Source organism: Schistocerca piceifrons, chromosome 2 (assembly GCF_021461385.2).
Source record: "Schistocerca piceifrons isolate TAMUIC-IGC-003096 chromosome 2, iqSchPice1.1, whole genome shotgun sequence".
NCBI classification, from domain to species: domain Eukaryota; kingdom Metazoa; phylum Arthropoda; class Insecta; order Orthoptera; family Acrididae; genus Schistocerca; species Schistocerca piceifrons.
This window is the reverse complement of record NC_060139.1, coordinates 828,630,330-828,650,259: the sequence shown is the minus strand read 5'-3', so window position 1 is coordinate 828,650,259 and position 19,930 is coordinate 828,630,330. Positions and strand designations below refer to the sequence as shown.

General features: G+C 43.1%; 1 protein-coding gene across 1 annotated transcript in view; it reads right to left on the bottom strand.

Annotated features, from left to right (window-relative positions):
• The window catches only part of LOC124775905, a 476,308-nt gene that overhangs the window by 261,740 nt on the left and 194,638 nt on the right, over positions 1 to 19,930 (bottom strand). Inside the window, exons 4-5 of the mRNA XM_047250740.1 lie at positions 12,445 to 12,753; positions 6,654 to 6,795 (exon numbers count right to left, since the gene is read on the bottom strand). Coding sequence (XP_047106696.1) covers positions 6,654 to 6,795; positions 12,445 to 12,753 — 451 coding nt within the window. The remainder of the gene's footprint in view (positions 1 to 6,653; positions 6,796 to 12,444; positions 12,754 to 19,930) is intronic.

The window sequence follows — 19,930 nt, the reverse complement described above, 5'->3', positions numbered from 1 at the left end:
ACCTTCGGAAGGGACACGGCTGATTTCCTTGCTCATTGTTTCTTAATCCGAACTTGTGCTCTGTTGTTAATAATCTCGTGGTCGACGGTGACTAAATCGTAATTTTATTTCGTTCTTTTCGTCATGCATGGGCTTAAAAGTTTCTGAAGTTATGGAGGGCTGTCTGTACCCCACAGACACATAGGAATCTACGCCATCCAGTAACATGAATGCACCCAACTATCAAAGGGTGAATAACCAGTTTTTGCAGTGCGGACCGCTGCGAGACGTGAAGGAAGAGAGTCAGTGAGATTCTGGTAGGCACCAACAGGGATGTGGAGCCACGCCAGCGCCATTGCTATGGCCAGCTGCGCTAGGTTTCTCGGTTGAGGATCCAAGGCGCGAACAGACCAATCGAGGTAATCTCATAGAGGCTCGATTGGGTTTAAATATGAAGAGTTAGTTTGTCAGTGGAGTACGATAAACGCATCCTGGTGCCTTTCGAACGACGCACGCACACTGCCATCGATCTGAATCGTTGCTTGTCCAGCTGGTAGATGCCATCGTGCTGAGGAAAAACAAAGTACATGTAGGGGTGGGAATGGTCCCCAGGGACATATGCATACTTGTGTTGCTCCACTGTTCGTTTCAGAATAACGATATCACCCAGAGAATGCCACGAAAACATTCCACAGACCGTAGAAACTCCCTCCTCCGGCCTGGAAAGTTCCGACGATTGTTACAGGGTGTTCCCTTTCAGATGTTTAATGCCGTACACGCCAAAGTTTATCTGTTTGATGGAGCATAAAACGCGGTTCATCTGAAAAGGCAACCTGTCGCCACTCAGATCAAATCGTTCTAATGGTTCTGAGCACTATGGGACTTAACATCTGAGGTCATCAGTCCCCTAGACTTAGAACTACTTAAACCTAACTAACCTAAGGACATCACACACATCCAAGCCCGAGGCAGGATTCGAACCTGCGACCGTAGCGGTCGCGCGGTTCCAGACTGAAGCTCCTAGAACCGCTCGGCCACAGCTGCCTGCCATTCGATAGAGAATGCCATCGATCCACCTTGTCAACAAGGCACTAAGGGAGTTGGTGGTGGAAAATCTGTGGGATATCCAGTTGCGATAGTGGTGTGCCAATTGCAGCCTTTGTCACTGATGATCAGTAGTCAGCATGGATGCGTGTGTAGGTGCCTCTGTGGGAACCTATACCCAGTATCGCTCGCTGAACGGTCATTGAGGAAACTCTGTTGGTAGCCCCTTGGTTCACACGAGTGGTCAACTGCTCAACAGCTGCACGTCTATTCGCCCGTACACATCTCAGCAGCTGTCGTTCACCCGGGTCATCTATGGTCCGTGGTGCGCTACAGCTGTCTTGGCGCCAGTTTTAGATAGCGCCACTTTGAAAAGCGTGGTCAACGAGTACTTTAACCAAGGAGGTACGCGAACTGTTTACAAACTTAGCCGTTTCGGAAATGCTCCCAGCCTTGGCCCGAAAGATAATGATCATGCCCTTTTGGACGTCAGATAAATTGCTCCGTTTCCGCATTACGACGACCGCACTGTCGTTAGCATCACACCAATATGCTTTTCACACCCTCCACTGCTAGTGCTGCCACCTGCCGTCTGTGAGTGGTTATTGCCCGATGACGCCAAGCATAGGTGGTGGTTACATTAATGTGACTGGACCGTGAAGATCGTAATAAACAGATGAATGTGATACGCCCTCGTCACAGTAAAGCTGTCGGTAGATGTGCGAGTATTTAGGCAGGCGTCAATAATACTTTGTCTCTAAGGAATCCGTCATCGGCGATATATTAAACCTTCCGTCCGTGCTTTCTATACCTAAAAGGACGAAAGCGTACGGAGGTGGCGTATTCTTTTGATTTACTTAAGTTCTCGAGGATAATGGTACAGCGTTTACTGTAACGAAACACAGATTAAGGGTATATGAGCTGCAAAGTGACGTCTTCCTTGTTAAATGACAACGTTTGCTAATTGAAGTCTTCGATACCGCTTGGCCAACGCACAGCCAAACTGGTACCTGTCAAACTAACAGAGACATCATGCTACGTCACAGAACAGTATGTTACATCGTGTATATCATGAGCTGTAGTGAGAGAGGGAGTCAGATCATCCCTGGGCTGGATCAAAAACATCTGCTGTAATGACTTTTATGCAGGATGGCACTCCATCCCATATTGCGTGAAATATCTTGTTGGAGGCTGTAGATAATTTCATCGCCATTTCTTCAGTAGTTGGATGTTACGAACGCGTAAGCGTCTTTGCACTGTCTGAAACTATAAACGCTCAGTCTCACAAGAGATACTTTTGCGCCTGGAGTATTGCTTGGACCATCTCTGCTTTGCAAGATGCGCGGAAGATGTCACAAAAATGGTTCAAATGGCTCTGAGCACTATGGGACTTAACATCTCAGTCATCAGTCCCCTAGAACTTAGAACTACTTAAACCTAACTAACCTAAGGACATCACACACATCCATGCCCGAGGCAGGATTCGAACCTGCGACCGTAGCGGTCGCGCGGTTCCAGACTGAAGCGCCTAGAACCGCTCGGCCACTCAGGCCGGCAAGATGTCGCACACTGTTAATCGTGAGATGAGGAGACGCAGCGGTGTGTCATGAATAGCAGTACGGCATAGGCCGATGGTGCGATTGAAGTTATATTCTAAGGAAGTGGAACATGTTGATTTACTGATTAATTATTTGAGATGAGGAAAGAGACTGTGACATTTTGAGAAGAATATTTTATTACGATTATTTTGATGAGTAACATAAGAGGATTTAATTTAAGGTAATTGACTTCAGATTTTGTACATTATTGCAGCAGCTTGTAGTTACGCATTCTTGGTTCAGACGTCCAGACTTGAGTATACGCAAAGATAAAGAGCCATGCATAATTTTCAATTTGAATTTAGGGGTGGTAATAAATGTTGAATGTTTGATGTCTTTATCTTTTGATAATTAAGACTACTTACTTTTGTCCAATCAAAAACTGTAATTTTTTTGTATTAATGTTTGTGAAACAAAAAAGAGATAATTTTCGAATATAGAACTTAATCAGAAACCTAATTACATTTGACGTTACAACTTATTCCAAGTCATTGTCCGCTCCAAAATCCATGCCAAAATATGAGTTATCATTTATCTTCAGATTTGTTAGGAACCAAATATGCTTTGCCTTTTTTTTTTAAAAATAAAGAGAACGCATTGCACCAGGGGCATCTTAGTAGTTAGTTGTAGCTCCGGAAATAAGGCTCGCTTTCAAGAGAAGAGCAGTGTCACCGTGTTTCCGTTGTGCAACAGGTAAGCTAAAATTAAATAATAAAAAAAGGGAACAATGAGTTTTTCCGGGGCCATTTTATCAGTGCAAAAGTTTCATGATTCCTCAGTGTTGAATTTAGACAGTGATTGGTCTCTCGGTCTACCAGAAGTCATCGGGATGCTGATGCACAGTGCTGTTCACAACATTGTCCCTTGACTACAGATACTGTTGATGTATGACGGCCAACATGCTGAGCGTTCGTTATGAAAAAAAAACATCGTCTTTGCTGAAAATCAATTTTGATGCTAATTATTGCTTTTGTATAGTATGGAGCGCCATCTGTTCGTTTTTTTGTGCATTTATTTTCGGTTTCAGTAAACCCCTTGTCATTTCAAGCACGAGTGTCAATTTTTACCTCTCAGCCTACATTATTCCGTGAAGTATTGAATTTTCAAATTTTAGCTGACTTTTGGGTCACCCTGTGTCTTCTTCAACCTTACTTAGAACTCGGGCTACGCCGCTGGCGGATACATATGAGGGATGCCCCCCCCCCCTCCTCTCCCCCCCCCCCCCGCCCAACCCTTGCGGGGCCGCACGCATTGCTACCCGCGCCGACCCCGCCAGTCACTCGCACGCTATTCGTTCGTCGTGTTCAAAGTTACCGAGTAGTTGTACTTTCCTATGTAGCACGCGCGTCCGCGTCATCGTATATTATATCTTTCTGTCTGGCACATAGATAGCTAACACATACCTACGAGCAAATTCGCGGCCTTTCTAACGATCTCGATACGTTATTCTGCCTGGCATTTGTTCGAGAAAAGTAGCGAATATTCTACTGTTTTCTTGTCCAGAGAGCCTTCGATACGAAGCCTTATAAATACGGTCTATTCACCATATAGGAAGCTAGATTACATTCAGAAGCAGGAATATTAAGACTGAAGAAAGAATATGTAAAAAGTCCTCGTGGTAGCAAGTGCAAGCTTTGTCCGTTTGTCCTAGATACGACTATCCTACTTTGCACACGGTGTACAAAATATTTGCTTATCTACCTGCATCTATTGCTAGAAAGAAGTTTTTCAACAATTTGGCATATAAATGAGATGGCTGAGGTCGACAATGAAGGGGGATCGACTTAATGGCTTATCTCTGTTTAATACTTACCCTGACATTGATTGTCCTATTGACCATGTAATTAACCAATTTGCCAGGAAGAATAGGCGCATAGAATTCATCACTTAAGGAAGAGAACCACAATTGTAACTTTTTTCATATCATAATATGCCATTGTCTTGTACACTACTGGTCACTAAAATTGTTACACCAAGAAGAAATACAGATGATAAACGGGTATTCATTAGACAAATATATTATACTAGAACTGACATGTGATTACATTTTCACGCACTTTTGGTGTATAGATCCTGAGAAATCAGTACCCAGAACAACCACCTCTGGCCGTAACAACGGCCTTGATACACCTGGGCACTGAGTCAAACAGAGGTTGGATGGCGTGTACAGGTACAGCTGCCCATGCAGCTTCAACACGATACCACAGTTCAAGGGCAGTGACTGGCATATTGTGACGAGCCAGTTGCTCGGCCACCATTGTCCAGACGTTTTCAATTGGTGAGAAATCTGGAGAATGTGCTGGCCAAGGCAGCAGTCGAACATTTTCTGTATCCAGAAAGGCCCGTACAGGACCTTCAACATGCGGGTGTGCATTATCCTGCTGAAATGTAGGGTTTCGCAGGGATCGAATGAAGGGAAGAGCCACGGGTCGTAACACATCTGAAATGTATTGTCCACTGTTCAAAGTGCCGTCAATGCGAACAAATGGTGACCCAGACGTGTAACCAATGGCACCCCATACCATCACGCCAGGTGATACGCCACTATGACGATGACGAATACAGGCTTCCAATGTGCGTTCACCGCGATGTTGCCAAACAGGGACGCGACCATCATGATGCCGTAAACAGAAACTGTATTCATCCGAAAAAATGGCGTTTTGCCATTCGTGCACCCAGGTTCATCGTTGAGTACACCATCGCAGGCGCTCCTGTCTGTGATGCAGCGTCAAGGGTAATCGCAGCCATGGTCTCCGAGCTGATAGTCCATGCTGCTGCAAACATCGTCGAACTGTTCGTGCAGATGGTTGTTGTCTTGCAAACGTCCCCATCTGTTGACTCAGGGATCGAGCCTTGGCTGCACGGTCCGTTACAGCCAAGCGGATAAGATGCCTGTCATGTGGACTGCTAGTGATACGAGGCCGTTGGGATCCAGCACGGCGTTCCGTATTAGCCTCCTGAACCCACCGATTCCATATTCTGCTAACAGTCATTGGATCTCGACCAACGCGAGCAGCAATGTCGTGACACGATAAACCGTAATGGTGATAGGCTTCAATCCGACCTTTATCAAAGTCGGAAACGTGATGGTACGTATTTGTCCTTCTTACACGAAGCATCACAACAACGTTTCACCAGGCAACGCCGGTCAACTGCTGTTTGTGTATGAGAAATCGGTTGGAAACTTTCCTCATGTGAGCGCGTTGTAGGTGTCGCCACCGGCGCCAACCTTGTGTGAATCCTCTGAAAAGCTAACCATTTGCATATCACAGCATCTTCTTCCTGTCGGTTAAATTTTGCGTCTGTAGCACGTCATCTTTGTGGTGTAGCAGTTTTAATGGCCAGTAGTGTATATGTGTATAATCAGTTTAAATAAAACTGTCTTAAACTTTGCATGTGACTGGATTATTTTTCATTACGGTAAAAGTAAAGGTAGCTCAAGATATCTTTGGCGCTTCCTGCTCGAGATTTTTCTGTATCCGCCACTACAGATCAATTTGTCATCACGACCTACTTGCCCATTCCAAAAGAAATGTAAAAGGAAGACAATATTGTCAGTGTATTATTGCCTTTCTGTTCACGCATATATGGAGTCACATACTATAACATTAGGCCCATAAGAAAGACAGGCCGGGGCGCGCACGTCACAGAACGTGGCACTGCAGTTCTTGAAAAGTGCCAGCAGCCATCTCCGACGCGGTGCAAGTAGTTTAAGAATTCGTAACCGCTCGTTTAAATGCATCAACCTCACGGTAGCGTACGACAAAGTTAAGAGCTTGGGTGGGTAACTTTTCATTGACAAATCGATTTGTCGTGGGCCCTGCACGGAGCCAGCGTTCGTGAAATATGGCGGACAAGGCGGCTATTGTGATGTCACTAATACATTGCGGGGCCCGCATTCCCCGTGTGTCCCGCTACAACATCTCTATAGCGCGGGCTAAAGCTGATGACCTGTATCGGTAGGTTCAATTGACCCTACAAAGCTATTGCTGAATGTAAACACGAGCAAACAACAGATACAGTGGGAGTTACCTGTCTGTGCGGCGTACTCGAAGGCTGCGTGGTCTCGGGGGCTGTAGGGCGGCGAGCCCGCATCTTCCTGGCGGGCTGTGAGGAACGCCTTCTTCACTTTGGTCCACTTGGAAGAGTGCCTGCGGCAAGGCGGCGGGGACCCCTGAGCACACGGCAAGGGCACCAGGTCAGACAGAGCGCAGCTGCAGGCTTAAAAAACGTACTGACGCCGTCTCCAGCTGTCTCCTCGTTAACCCATTTCACATTTTTGTAATTGAAGCGTTTATTTAAAAAGATCTCGAACTGTGTATGTCGAGTGTTCCTGGGACTGGGGATAGGGGGGTCCCAGCTAAGAATATATGGGAAGGGGATTTCCAATACCAGCATTTGCCTTAACCAAGGAAAAGCCCCCGGAAACCTTGGTCGGAACTGGACACCTGCACCTGAATAACAAAATCGTGGACAATCGAAAAGTCGGAGAGTGGCACCAATCAAGACTACTACCGCTTTAATGCTCTCGTTAATTGGCCATATGGTATGTGTAACACAAAAAACTAGCGGCGAATAGCCTTGTTATTCTGATGCAAGTATTGGGGCAATATTTGTATAACCTTGGTCGCTAAGTCTGCGCCAAATCAGTGGTTACATCGATTTCTTTTTCTACCCCAGTTAATCTGATTGTTAAGACCGCTCAAAACAACTGGTTTCTGAAATAGCCAACTTTCATTTTTTTTATTCCTATTATTTCATCTGATAAACATAGAAATCGAACAAAGATGGAAAAATTTGACTCACTCATTTTCAAGACAAATAGAATCAAAATATTAAATTAAGGGGAATTGGAACGCCCTGTTCCGACAATGTTAAATTTAGTGACTTGCCTTCCCTGTATTTCAGGAATCACTGTGGTAATTGAGATGAAACTTTTATAGGACATTAAACTGTATGTTCTGAGTCTACTGAACTACAATAATTGCATTTCAACCACTGCTTTCGGAAACACAGTTATTTAATTACACGGTTAAAATTTTGTATATTTTTTGTACATTATCCTAAATAATTTTAATTATACATAACATTGTTCCTATTTTAGTTCAGTAGACGCAGGATATGTACGTTATTACTCCCTGAAAATTTGAATACTCTACTCGAAGTGTTTTCTGAGATTTAGGGAAAAACGCAACAAAAAATGTAAATTTTCAGGAATGGCCACCTAAAGTTTCAAAAGACTGTAACTCACTTAATATATGCTTAATTTTTTTTAGTTTTAGTCATTCAGAAACACCCTGCACCATTCTGTATATAATTCTCTTGATCTTTTCCAAGTTTTTTCTTCTTTTCTTCTTTGTGGACTGCTTAGGGCCAACTGTGCTGCATACTCTGCTTTATCAATGGGGACCTTGTCCATCAGTTCAAGTTCTCTGGTGCAGTTTGCTCCAGGATTAATTCCCATATGCTGTAGCACTTTCACGCTACGAATGTTGCCATCATTAAAAGCAATAACAGCATCACGGACCCCCCCACTTCAGTGCCTTCATTCCAAGAAAAACATTTTTTAGTAAGCGAGTCCATGTAACATTATTGAACGACTCATTGGGATTTTGAGTCTGACCATACAGACACTTCTTCAGTAATTCAGGATTTACCAGGTCTCTGTAAATAGGTTTTATTATATCCATGACTGCTGCTAGGATGGAATGTTTATGGCTGTATAACTGTTCGAGTACTGGGCATTGAGGTAATTGCACCATGAATCAGGTCCCGGGGGGCAATGGTAATGAACCGATTTTTCATCAGTTGACAGCCTGTGGAAGAAGGTAGCACATACTACCTGCTTCATTTTAAACAAATCCTCAGTATTATTTCTAATGGACAACCCATAATACTGCTGTAGTTCATCAATCATTTTGTCTGTCAGCCTGCCTCTTACGGTTTTACCATCATAAAGTTTCTCGTCTCTCAGACTTTGTTTCAACTTCCTCAAGCCGGTGCCCATCCTCTTCTGGACATGATAGCATATTCCAGTTTTGCGATAACCTTCTCACCATAAGGCTGAGCGCCTACTACACTGTTATATGCTTTTGAGCCTCCATCACCTAAGAATTTAGTCTAACACAGTCCTCTTTCGTTCACAGATCGACTAAAAATTTAAATAGCTGCAGAGGCCCCCATACCACCACTTGTTACTTCATAATTTCTGTCACAGATGTGCCCTTCTTCACCGCCTGATTTACATTTATAGCAATGACTGGTTAAAATACGGAAATCTATTACCTTTCCAGTCTCCACACTGATCACCGTAGCAACAGCATTCTTAGAACTGTAGCTGCACGTCTGCCAACTGCCATCTAAAGCTACTGATATATCAGTGATACCATCATTTATTTAAACAGCTTCGTTGGGAGCAACTTGACGTTCGCTCACAGTGCATATCAATCACGACGGTAGTCTCAACTCTCTCACCAATGCCAGTACACAGTTTCAGATAACGTGGAATCGAGTCTCTCTCCAGTGACCATTTCTTTATTTTCGTTTGTTAGTTCTATATAACATGTCTAAAATGTTTTTATACGTTGCCTAGAACCTTCGAAACTGGCTATTTGCTCGTGCTTTTCGTTTAGCAAGTAAAATGGGCGATTTCTTCGCTCAGGAGCATGCCAAGGTCACATACTGTTGCTCAAAACGCACAGTTTCGTGGGTAATTTTAGTTAACGTGTGCACAAGTACGGCAAAACATACACTACTGGCCATTAAAATTGCTACACCAAGAAGAAATGCAGATGATAGAAAGGTATTCATTGGACAAATATATTACACTAGAACTGACATGTGATTACATTTTCACGCAATTTGGGTGCATAGATCCTGAGAATCAGTACCCTGAACAACCTCCTCTGGCCGTAATAACGGCCTTGATACGCCTGGGCATTGAGTCAAACAGAGGTTGGAAGGCGTGTACAGATGCACTTGCCCATGCAGCTTCAACACGATACCACAGTTCATCAAGAGTAGTGACTGGCGTATTGTGACGAGCCGGTTTCTCGGTCACCAGTGACCAGACGTTTCCAGTTGCTGAGAGATCTGGAGAATATGGTGGCCAGGGCAGCAGTCGAACATTTTCTGTATCCAGAAAGGCCCGTACAGTACCTGCAACATGCTTTCATGCATTATCCTGCTGAAATGTAGGGTTTCGCAGGGATCGAATGAAGGGTAGAGCCACGGGTCGTAACACATCTGAAATGTAACGTCCACTGTTCAAAGTGCCGTCAATGCGAACAAGATGTGACCGAGACTTGTAGCCAATGGCACCCCATACCATCACGCCGGGTGATACGCCAGTATGGCGATGACGAATACACGCTTCCAATGTGCGTTCACCGCGATGTCGCCAAACACGCATGCGACCATCATGATGCCGTAAACAGAACCTGGATTCATCCGAAAAAAATGACGTTTTGCCATTCGTGCACCCAGGTTCGTAGTTGGGTACACCATTGCAGGCGCTCCTGTCTGTGATGCAGCGTCAAGGGTAACCGCAGCCATGGTCTCCGAGCTGATAGTCCATGCTGCTGCAAACGTCGTCGAACTGTTCGTGCAGATGGTTGTTGTTTTGCAAACGACCTCATCTGTTGTCTCAGGGATAGAGACGTGGCTGCACGATCCGTTACAGCCATGCGGATAAGATGCCTGTCGTCTCGACTGCTAGTGATACGAGGCCGTTGGGATCCAGCACGGTGTTCCGTATTACCCTCCTGAACCCACCGATTCCATGTTCTGCTAACAGTCATTGGATCTCGACCAACGCGGGCAGCAATGTCGCGATACGATAAACCGCAACCGCGGTAGGCTCCAATCCGACCTTTATCAAAGTTGGAAACGTGATGGTACGCATTTCTGCTCCTTACACGAGGCATCACAACAACATTTCACCAGGCAACGCCGGTCAACTGCTGTTTGTGTATGAGAAATCGGTTGGAGACACCGGCGCCAACCTTGTGTGAATGCTCTGAAAAGCTAATCATTTGCATATCACAGCATCTTCTTCCTGTCGGTTAAATTTCGTGTCTGTAGCATGTCATCTTCGTGGTGTAGCAATTTTAATCGCCAGTAGTGTATTAACATGATGGGTTAGTGTACAATCGCCAATCGCCGCTCAGCACTCTTGGCTCTCCCGACAACGCTGGTATGGTTTTCCTTGTCTGAGGGCTACGGCGAGCAGCTCTCGAGAGATGGAGGTTACCGGCTACGCGCGAGGGCTAAGCTCGCAGGGAGCGGCTGTCTGAGATCTGTCCCCTCTCTCGGACACTCGGCGAGCTGAATCTCGGCGGTTGTTCAAAAAATTTCGCGCCATTGGTGTGTTGGGGCGAAAAGCGGTTGCAACATTGCACACATTGGAAGTTTCATTGTTGTATGTCTGTTAGTGTTCAGTGCTGTATTGAGTAGAACGTTGTGGCGCACAGTTTGCGAATTTCGAGATGGCACAGTTAGAGGAGCAACGTGTCTGCATTAAATTTTGCCTGAAAGTTGAGAAAACATTTATAGAGACACACAAAATGATGCAGGAAGCCTACGGTGAGGAGTACTTAAGCCATACTCGGTGCTACAAATGGTTCACGCGGTTTAAAAATGGCCGGACGGAAGTTAAATATGATCTTCGTTCAGGACGTCCCTCGACGTCTACCGACGACGCTCGTGTCAGGAACGTCAACGAAATTGTGCGTGCCAGTCGAAGACTGACTGTGCGAGAGACTGCAGAAGAATGTAACATTCCAGTTGGATCATGTCATGAAATCCTGACAAAGCGTCGTGTTTCCGCTAAGTTCGTCTCACGGCTCATTAGTCAAGACCACATTCATCGCTGTTTATACTTATATGGATATGGTGTCTGTTCTTTGGGACATGTCCAAAAGAACAGACACCATATCCTTATAAGTGTATAGTTCTGGCAATAGCGGCCATGACCTCCTTCTTCTGTGCGGATGCACATATATTCCCCGAACTCTTACGGGACTTGGTAAGAATGTCTTCCACGAGTATTGAGTGTGTTGGGGTGGGACACTACGAATGTAGTGCGTGGACATACAAGGTGAGAAGGTGGGTCTCGAGGGAGGCGTGCGCGAGATAATCCCTGCAGTCGCACTATCCTCCGTCGTCTCGGTGGCTCAGGTGGATTAGAGCGTCTGCCATGTAAGCAGAAGATCCCGGGTTCGAGTCGCGGTCGGGGCACACATTTTCACCTGTCCCCGTCGATATATATCAACGCCCGTCAGCAGCTGAAGGTATTAACAAAATTCTAATTTCGTTCATCGCTGTTGGTGCGTGACTAATGTACACAAAACGAAATCACTGTTCTGCCTCATCCTCTGTACTCTCCCGACCTGGCCGCTGCGGACCTTTTTTTATTTCTGAAGCTGAAAACCCTGTCGAAAGGACGAAATTTGCAACAATAGACGAGATAAAATAAAATTCTCAGACGGCGCTTCGCGCTATCCAGCAGGAGGCGTACCAAGATTGCTTTCGGAAATGGAAACGGCGTTGGGAGCGGTGTATTAATTGTGCAGGAGAGTATTTCGAAGGAGACCATGCACAATAAGTAGAAGGTAAGCGTAGAAAAATTTTGTGGATAAAGAACCGGAATTTTTTGAACAGACCTCGTTTTACTCGCAAACGGTTTCTGAGAGTGCAAAACCCTCACGTGCATACCTTAGCTTAGCAATGTCTTCTAAGTGTGGTGCGTACTCTAATATTAGAGTGTCGCTGCGGAAGATCGTATGCAGTAAGAATGGGCAGCCCAGCAGGCGCGCGCGGCTACCTGCTGGTTGTGGCGGCGGTCGTCCTCGGGGTCGGTGACGGGCGAGGGCGACGGCTTGGGCGGCGGCCGGGGGGGCGGCGACTGGTGCTCGGGCCAGCGCAGCTCCTCGCTGGAGGCCAGCGTCAGCGTCAGCCGCGGCGCCTGCCCCGCCTTCTGCAACCACACGCCGGCCCGCAGGCTGCGTCTCAGTCGGCTGGTCGCAACAACTCGGCAGCACAGTGTCCACAAAGGAACAACCACGTGGTGCTGTCCGTTTGACACTACGAGGTAACCTGTTCGACTAGTCCTCTGAGCTTGGACATCAGAATCCTAAAGCAGCACAACGTACTTAAAAAAAAAATACCGACTTTGAAAATACATGAGCATTAAGTAAAACCATTTCGACACTCTTAAGAGGCTCGCCAGCGGCTGTCTTTATAACGTACAAGGTGTTTAAAAAAAGTACCACATATTCGCATGGGAGTTATACCGGGTGATCAAAAAGTCAGTATAAATTTGAAACGCCCGTCGGACTTGGGTCGAGGTCCGGTGAGCCGGCTAGTCTGTGGTTGGTTGTCCGCAGCTCGTGGTCGTGCGGTAGCGTTCTCGCTTCCCACGCCCGGGTTCGATTCCCGGCGGGGTCAGGGATTTTCTCTGCCTCGTGATGACTGGGTGTTGTGTGCCGTCCTTAGGTTAGTTAGGTTTAAGTAGTTCTAAGTTCTAGGGGACTGATGACCATAGATGTTAAGTCCCATAGTGCTCAGAGCCATTTGAACCATTTTTAAATTTGAAAACTGAATAAATCATGGAATAATGTAGATCGAGAGGTACAAATTGACACACATGCTTGGAATGACATGGGGTTTTATTAGAACGAAAAAAAATACAAAAGTTCAGAAAATGTCCGACAGATGGCACTTCATCTGATCAGACTTGCAATAATTAGCATAACAAAGTAAGACAAAACAAAGATGATGTTCTTTACAGGAAATGTTCAATATGTCCACCATCATTCCTCAACAATAGCTGTAGTCGAGGAATAATGTTGTGAACAGCACTGTAAAGCATGTCCGGAGTTATGGTGAGGAATTGGCGTCGGATGTTGTCTTCCAGCATCCCTAGAGATGTCGGTCGATCACGATACACTTGCGACTTCACGTAACCCCATAGCTAATAATCGCACGGGCTGAGGTCTGGGGACCTGGGATGCCAAGCATGACGAAAGCGGCGGCTGAGCACACGACCATCACCAAACGACCTGCATCTGTCGGACATTTTGTGAACTTTGTTTTTTTTTTTGGTTCCAATAAAACCCCATGTCATTCCAAGCATGTGAGTCAATTTTTACCTCTCTATCTACATTATTCCGTGGTTTATTAAGTTTTCAAATTTATACTTACTTTTTGATCACCCGATATATAAGATCATCTCCCGACTGACTGACTCATCATCGCCCAGCCCGAACCAATAAGGATAGGATCTTAAAATTTTGAGAGGCTGTTGACCTTATATTGTAGGAATCGTTTAAGAAGACGTTTTTCGAAATTCCACCCCTAAGGGGATGAAACAGGGGATGAATGATTTTTTGAAAGTATGTCGTTGCTAGGGCAAATTTGAAGCTAGACGTTAATATTTGGTTTCTCGGCTAGAGATAAAGAAATACGTATTTCACCATTTTTGGAAATTTAACCCCTGTGGGGCTGAAATAATGGGCGACAGCTTTTTTGCACAATCTTTATTAAAGAACTACTGAAATTTATGAAACCTGGTATTTGACTTCTCGGTTACAAATGAATTTTTTTTTTTTTTTTTTTTTAATTCTGTCCCTAAGGAGATCAAATAGGAGGTGGAAAGTTTTATCAAAATATTTCAATGCGAAAGAATTTTTAAAGCTAAATCTTTGAAAAGTGCTGTTTGCCTTCTCCGTTAGAAATGAAGAAATACGTGTTTCAGTGTTTTTAGAAATTCACCTCCCTAAGCGAATGAAATAAGAAACGAAAAGTTTTATCACATTATTTCACTCTGAGAGCGTTTTCAAAGGCAAAGCTATACCAATTCGTGTTTTGCTTCTTCATTGGAAATAAAAATACGTATTGCACTGTTTGCGGAAATTCAATATCTAATGGGGTTAAATAGGGGATGCAAATTCTTAAGACAGTATTTCGTTACAGTAAAAAATAAAAGTTAAAGGTAGAACTATGAAAATTCGCATTTCATTTTGTAAGTAGGCTGTTTAGGTTTTTTTATTGGTAACGCCACCTCTGTATGAAAATCACTGGCTGTGCTGTGTGCAGTCTGTGGCTGCTTTGCATTGTTGTAATACTCGCCATTGTAGTGTTGGGCAGCGGCAGCTGGATGTGAACAGCGCATAGCGTTGCGCAGTTGGAGGTGAGCCGCCAGCAGTGGTGGATGTGGGGAGAGAGATGGCGGAGTTTTGTAATTTGTCATGAACTGCTATATATATATATTAAGACTATTAAAGTAAATACATTGTTTGTTCTCCATTAATATCTTTCATTTGCTAACTTTCCATACCAGTAGTTAGTGCCTTCCATAGTTTGAATCTTTTATTTAGCTGGCAGTAGTGGCGCTCGCTGTATTGCAGTAGCTTGAGCAGCGAAGATTTTTGTGAGGTAAGTGATTTGTGAAAGGTATAGTTTAATGTTAGTCAGGGCCATTCTTTTGTAGGGAATTTTGAAAGTCAGATTGCGTTGCGCTAAAAATATTGTGTGTCAGGTTAAGCACAGTCATGTATAATTGTTCAAAGGGGACGTTTCATATGTCGACCCTTAGCCGAGGATACCTCACTGGAATCTTCTGATTTTTTATTGTAGTTTGTGTAATTAGTGTAGATTTTGTTTATTGCTAGCGCGTAATTGTGGAGAAAATCTCCTTTGTAGTTGCAGACTTTCATTGTTGTACGGTACAACAGTTGTGGCATGCAAGTAGATTTGCACCAAGTATTTCGCAGCTGCAATTAACTAGATATTATTTTCAGTGCTATGTTAATGTGTTCTCTTATTTTTGATCTTCACATTGTGTTTTTCTGTGTTGTCGTGTGAAATACTGTGACAATAATGGCGTGTGAAAAACGTAATACTAGGCTCCAAAGTAAACTGAGAAATGACAGTGAAAATGAAAGCAGTGTGTTAGCGCCACCGAGTAATGAATTAACTGATGTTCAAAGTAGTAATTTGGTAATTGTGCATAGGGAAATGGAGCGGGCTGCAAACAATGGTGTAGACAGTGAAACAGGCAGTGAACAGGGAAGCATTATCGATCGATCGGTCGGCAACAGCTCGCCTCAGGAATCCGAAATGACAGGACACAATTTCGCAAATACTGTAGATTCAGGTTTTGGGTCATCACCGTTTTCTACTTGTCAAAATGTGAATGTTGCCGGTGCAAATGCACTGCCGAAAAGCGTAGAGAAACAGATTCCAGACACTAATACATTATTATTGCAATTAATGCAACAAATGGAACAAAATCAGAGACAAATGGGACAAAATCTTAAAAAGTTAGACACAGTGGAACAAAATCTTAAAAAGTTAGACACAATGGAACAACACCAGAGACAAACACAGCAACAGTTAGACACAATGGAACAAAATCTTCAAAAGTTAGACACCACACTTGAACAAACACGTGAAGATTTAACTAGTGAGTTACATAACATTGAATCGAAATGTCAAAAAGTCTGTAATGACGTAAAAACACAAATTTGTGAGCATTTTCAACCCATTTTTTTGCGGCATGAAAATGCATTACAGAATCACGAAGCAGCTATAAAAGAACTGCAAACCATTGTTCATGAAAATCATGAGACCTTGTGGGCTAAAATTGACTCAGTTGCATCTACCGATTCGGTTACGCAACTTGCAAAAACTCAGGAAAACTTAAAGGACACAGTATATTCGATTTCAACACAAATGGACACTCTGAAACTTGGTTCAGAAAAACACACTGAGGAAATGCGTTCACTATCGGAGAAAGTAGCCGAACTTTCGGATCAGGTCACTAACTTATCTACAAAGGTAGATGATGATCTGAATGACACAAGACCTGTAGCCTTCACTGACACAGAAGAGTATGAACAAATTACAAAATTCAAACAGAATCAAAATCAAATCAATACACAGTGCAAAAGAGAAATCCGGGAAGTACAAGATCAGCTGACACAGGTAATACAAGAATTACGTATTTCAGAGGATACTCGCTCCCCAATACGGGAAGAGGGACACAGAAATACGGAACAGCCACAAAATAATAACACAGGGCATTTCGGAAGTTATGAAAGAAATTGGCAATGTGCACCGAATTTTGAGATGGAACGGCCGACACGACCTAACAATGACCGATATGCGACTCGTCGACATGATGATTTTGACTATAAGCTGTTCATTACTACACGTAAATTCAAAACATTTAAGAATTCTGGCAACGACATTCATCCACAAGCATGGCTCCATCAATTCTCTCATTGTTTTCCTCCCAACTGGTCGTTAGAACACAGATTAGAATTTATGTGTGGCTACTTGGAGAATGAACCAGCTGTAAGAATGCGATCGATAATTCACGATTGCCACAGTGAAGGAGAGTTTTACCATGCCTTCCTCTCAGCATATTGGTCTCAAGCCACACAAGACCGAGTAAAACATAGTATCATAATGATGAAACGTTTCGAACAATCTGAATTTTCCAGTCTTATGAAAAATTTTGAAGACATGTTGCATAAGAATCAGTATCTTTCAAACCCATACAGCCCCTCAGAACTCATCCGCATTTGCTTAATCAAACTGCCTGAACATTTACGACATATTATTTTGGCAGGACGTTGCAAAGACGACATTGAAGCTTTTCAGGGACTGTTACAAGAACTGGAAAGTGACACTGACAATCGCGGAACGCAAGAGCACAACAATTACAGATCACATCAGTCGCAATTCCGCGATGAAAGAAATAATAACTGGACGCGACAAGGCTATTCTTACAAAGCAAATCGTGACCAAAACAGACACCACCCATATGACAACCACTGGCAGAGTAATAATAGTTACAGAGAAAGATCGCATTTCTGTAGTAATGAATATGACAGAGATTACCATAGAAACAGGCAATATAAGAACAAAAAAAATTATTATCAAGGGAGACAGAATAACTTCAGACGCAACAGTTCAGCGTGCAGTCACGATTCAGGGAGGAATTCTCCACCATGTGACCGACAAGAAAGAAACTACAGGAACTACCGACATGACGACAGACGATATAATCATTACAACAGACCAGAATTTAACCAGAACTGGCGGGATTCAAACAGAGCAGGGCCCTCTTGACACGGTGAATTTGTAGAAGTTAGACCTCCAAATCCCAATAACGACGCGCGAACAAAGAAACAGACAATGACTCGCACCGCAGGCAGCCACGTGCGCCGGCTGGCTCAGAGAAAAATAACATAGCTAACCTTGAGAAAAATTCCAGTATTCTTTACCGACGTATACCGCATGATAATTACGTTCAAGTTGAAACTCTGAGTACTGTGAAGGGTACAGGATTGCACCACATTTCACATGTAAAACCGTTTATTGCAAGATAATCTGCTTTTTAACTTAGTCTTTGCCATAAAGTTTTTCACTTCACATTTCTAGTATGCTTTTTCAGACTTAAGAAACTGTGAACATGCAACAATGTTTGAAGTTAAATATCCAATCAAGAACCAAGAGAACTTATTTAAACAGAAATTACGAATGCATTGTTATAGGGAACAGACGTCACAGTGTTATTGTGTGTGTACATTCTTGTTTGTTAGTTACATGATTACGTAATGACTATAAGGCTTACATACTTAGAACATATACTGGTACTGCTAATTAGATTTTAATGCAACATTTTGGTTTACTTGAAAATACATTCTGTATTTAAAGTACTTTCAGTGAGATACCAGATGACACAGTGGTTAGTTTATGTGACAGCTACACGATTTTACCACGACGGTACTAATGAGTGACAATTTACAATGTTGCTTTTGCAGTGTTTCTGTTTTATATCTGCACAAGTTTTCTGTTTTATTCTGGAAAGTAAAACAGGTTTTAGTAGTAACTTTTGTGGTATAGCTACAATGAGACTGCCTTTTCCGTAGCACAACAATACGTTACAGCACAGTACTTTCCTCACCACGGCAATAAGCGTAATAACTAAGACATTTATACGCAAAGCATTTCACTTTTGTGTATTATGAGGTAAGTACATTGGCTTCTGCAGAACTTAGCTTTCGGAGGACAATAACTACGACACTTCCACAGAGATTATCTAACAGCAAGACGCACATTTAGCGCTACAGGACATGTATATTAGTGATTAAAATTGTACTTAAATCATTTATTTTTAAAGATATTTGAAGTACAATGATACAAAGGTTTTCCGTAATACATTTCATTCCATTGTTCTAATCTGTAACACCTGAGGGTATAATTACATTAATCCTCAGGGGGGTACACGCTTACTTTGTGTACCATGTGTGTGGCAACCACAAGGAACCCTAGCTAATATGGTATTTGCTTATACAACTTTACACATCGGTACCATATTTCTCTAACACACAAATTACACAGCTATCTGATCATTTAACTGAGAGATAAACATGTTTTTTACTACATCAGTGACACATGTTTACGTAATTACACAGTTGGATAACTTCACACTTACGAAACTGTACTTTGTCTGTACTTTGTAAACTGTTCATATTTTTTCGGAACCATTGTGATACTATGAGAGCTTTGAATGATGTATTTGGTAAGGGAGCATGATTTTAAAGTATGTTTGAGGTAGATGACACTATTGAAATGAGCAGAGAATTTTTTTTAGGTTTTGAAATTATTGCAGAAAGCTACGACGTTTTTGAGATTTGACTGAGGTGTTATGATATTATTACGACAACGATGTGTACTATGCTGTTGAGATATGTTTATGATCAATAAGATGATGCTACCGTATATGAGGAATAAGAAGTATGTTGGAAACCAAGAATCGTACTTTAAGAGTTATGAAATGTGCGTAAATGCGTGACTGTATCACAATGCTGACGAATATTTTATTTGGACACTTATATTTATAGGATTTTCTTTCTACAGATTTGCAACGCTTATTCTTGACCTGTGAAATATTTTTATGTGAGACTGTCACTGTAGCGGAAACTGCTGTAGTAAATATTTCCGTAAGAAAGTTAAGTAACCACCTGCACGTAATGCGTCGCGGGAACCCACCTGGGCGACAGCCGCCCGAAAAAAAAGCCATTAGCCTTTCAGCGGCACAGGTAGAAAAAAAAAGGGGAGGCCATTATCCTCGCTATTGACGTTCCTTTGTAGAAAGCATCGCAAAAACGACACGGTCGAACTTGAAAACATATGATTACACTGTGGAGCTCTTAATTTATGATATTTACTGAAATGCTTATGAATTGATGGGAAATATTCTTACATCTGCAAACCTGATAATGACAAGTGTCTTT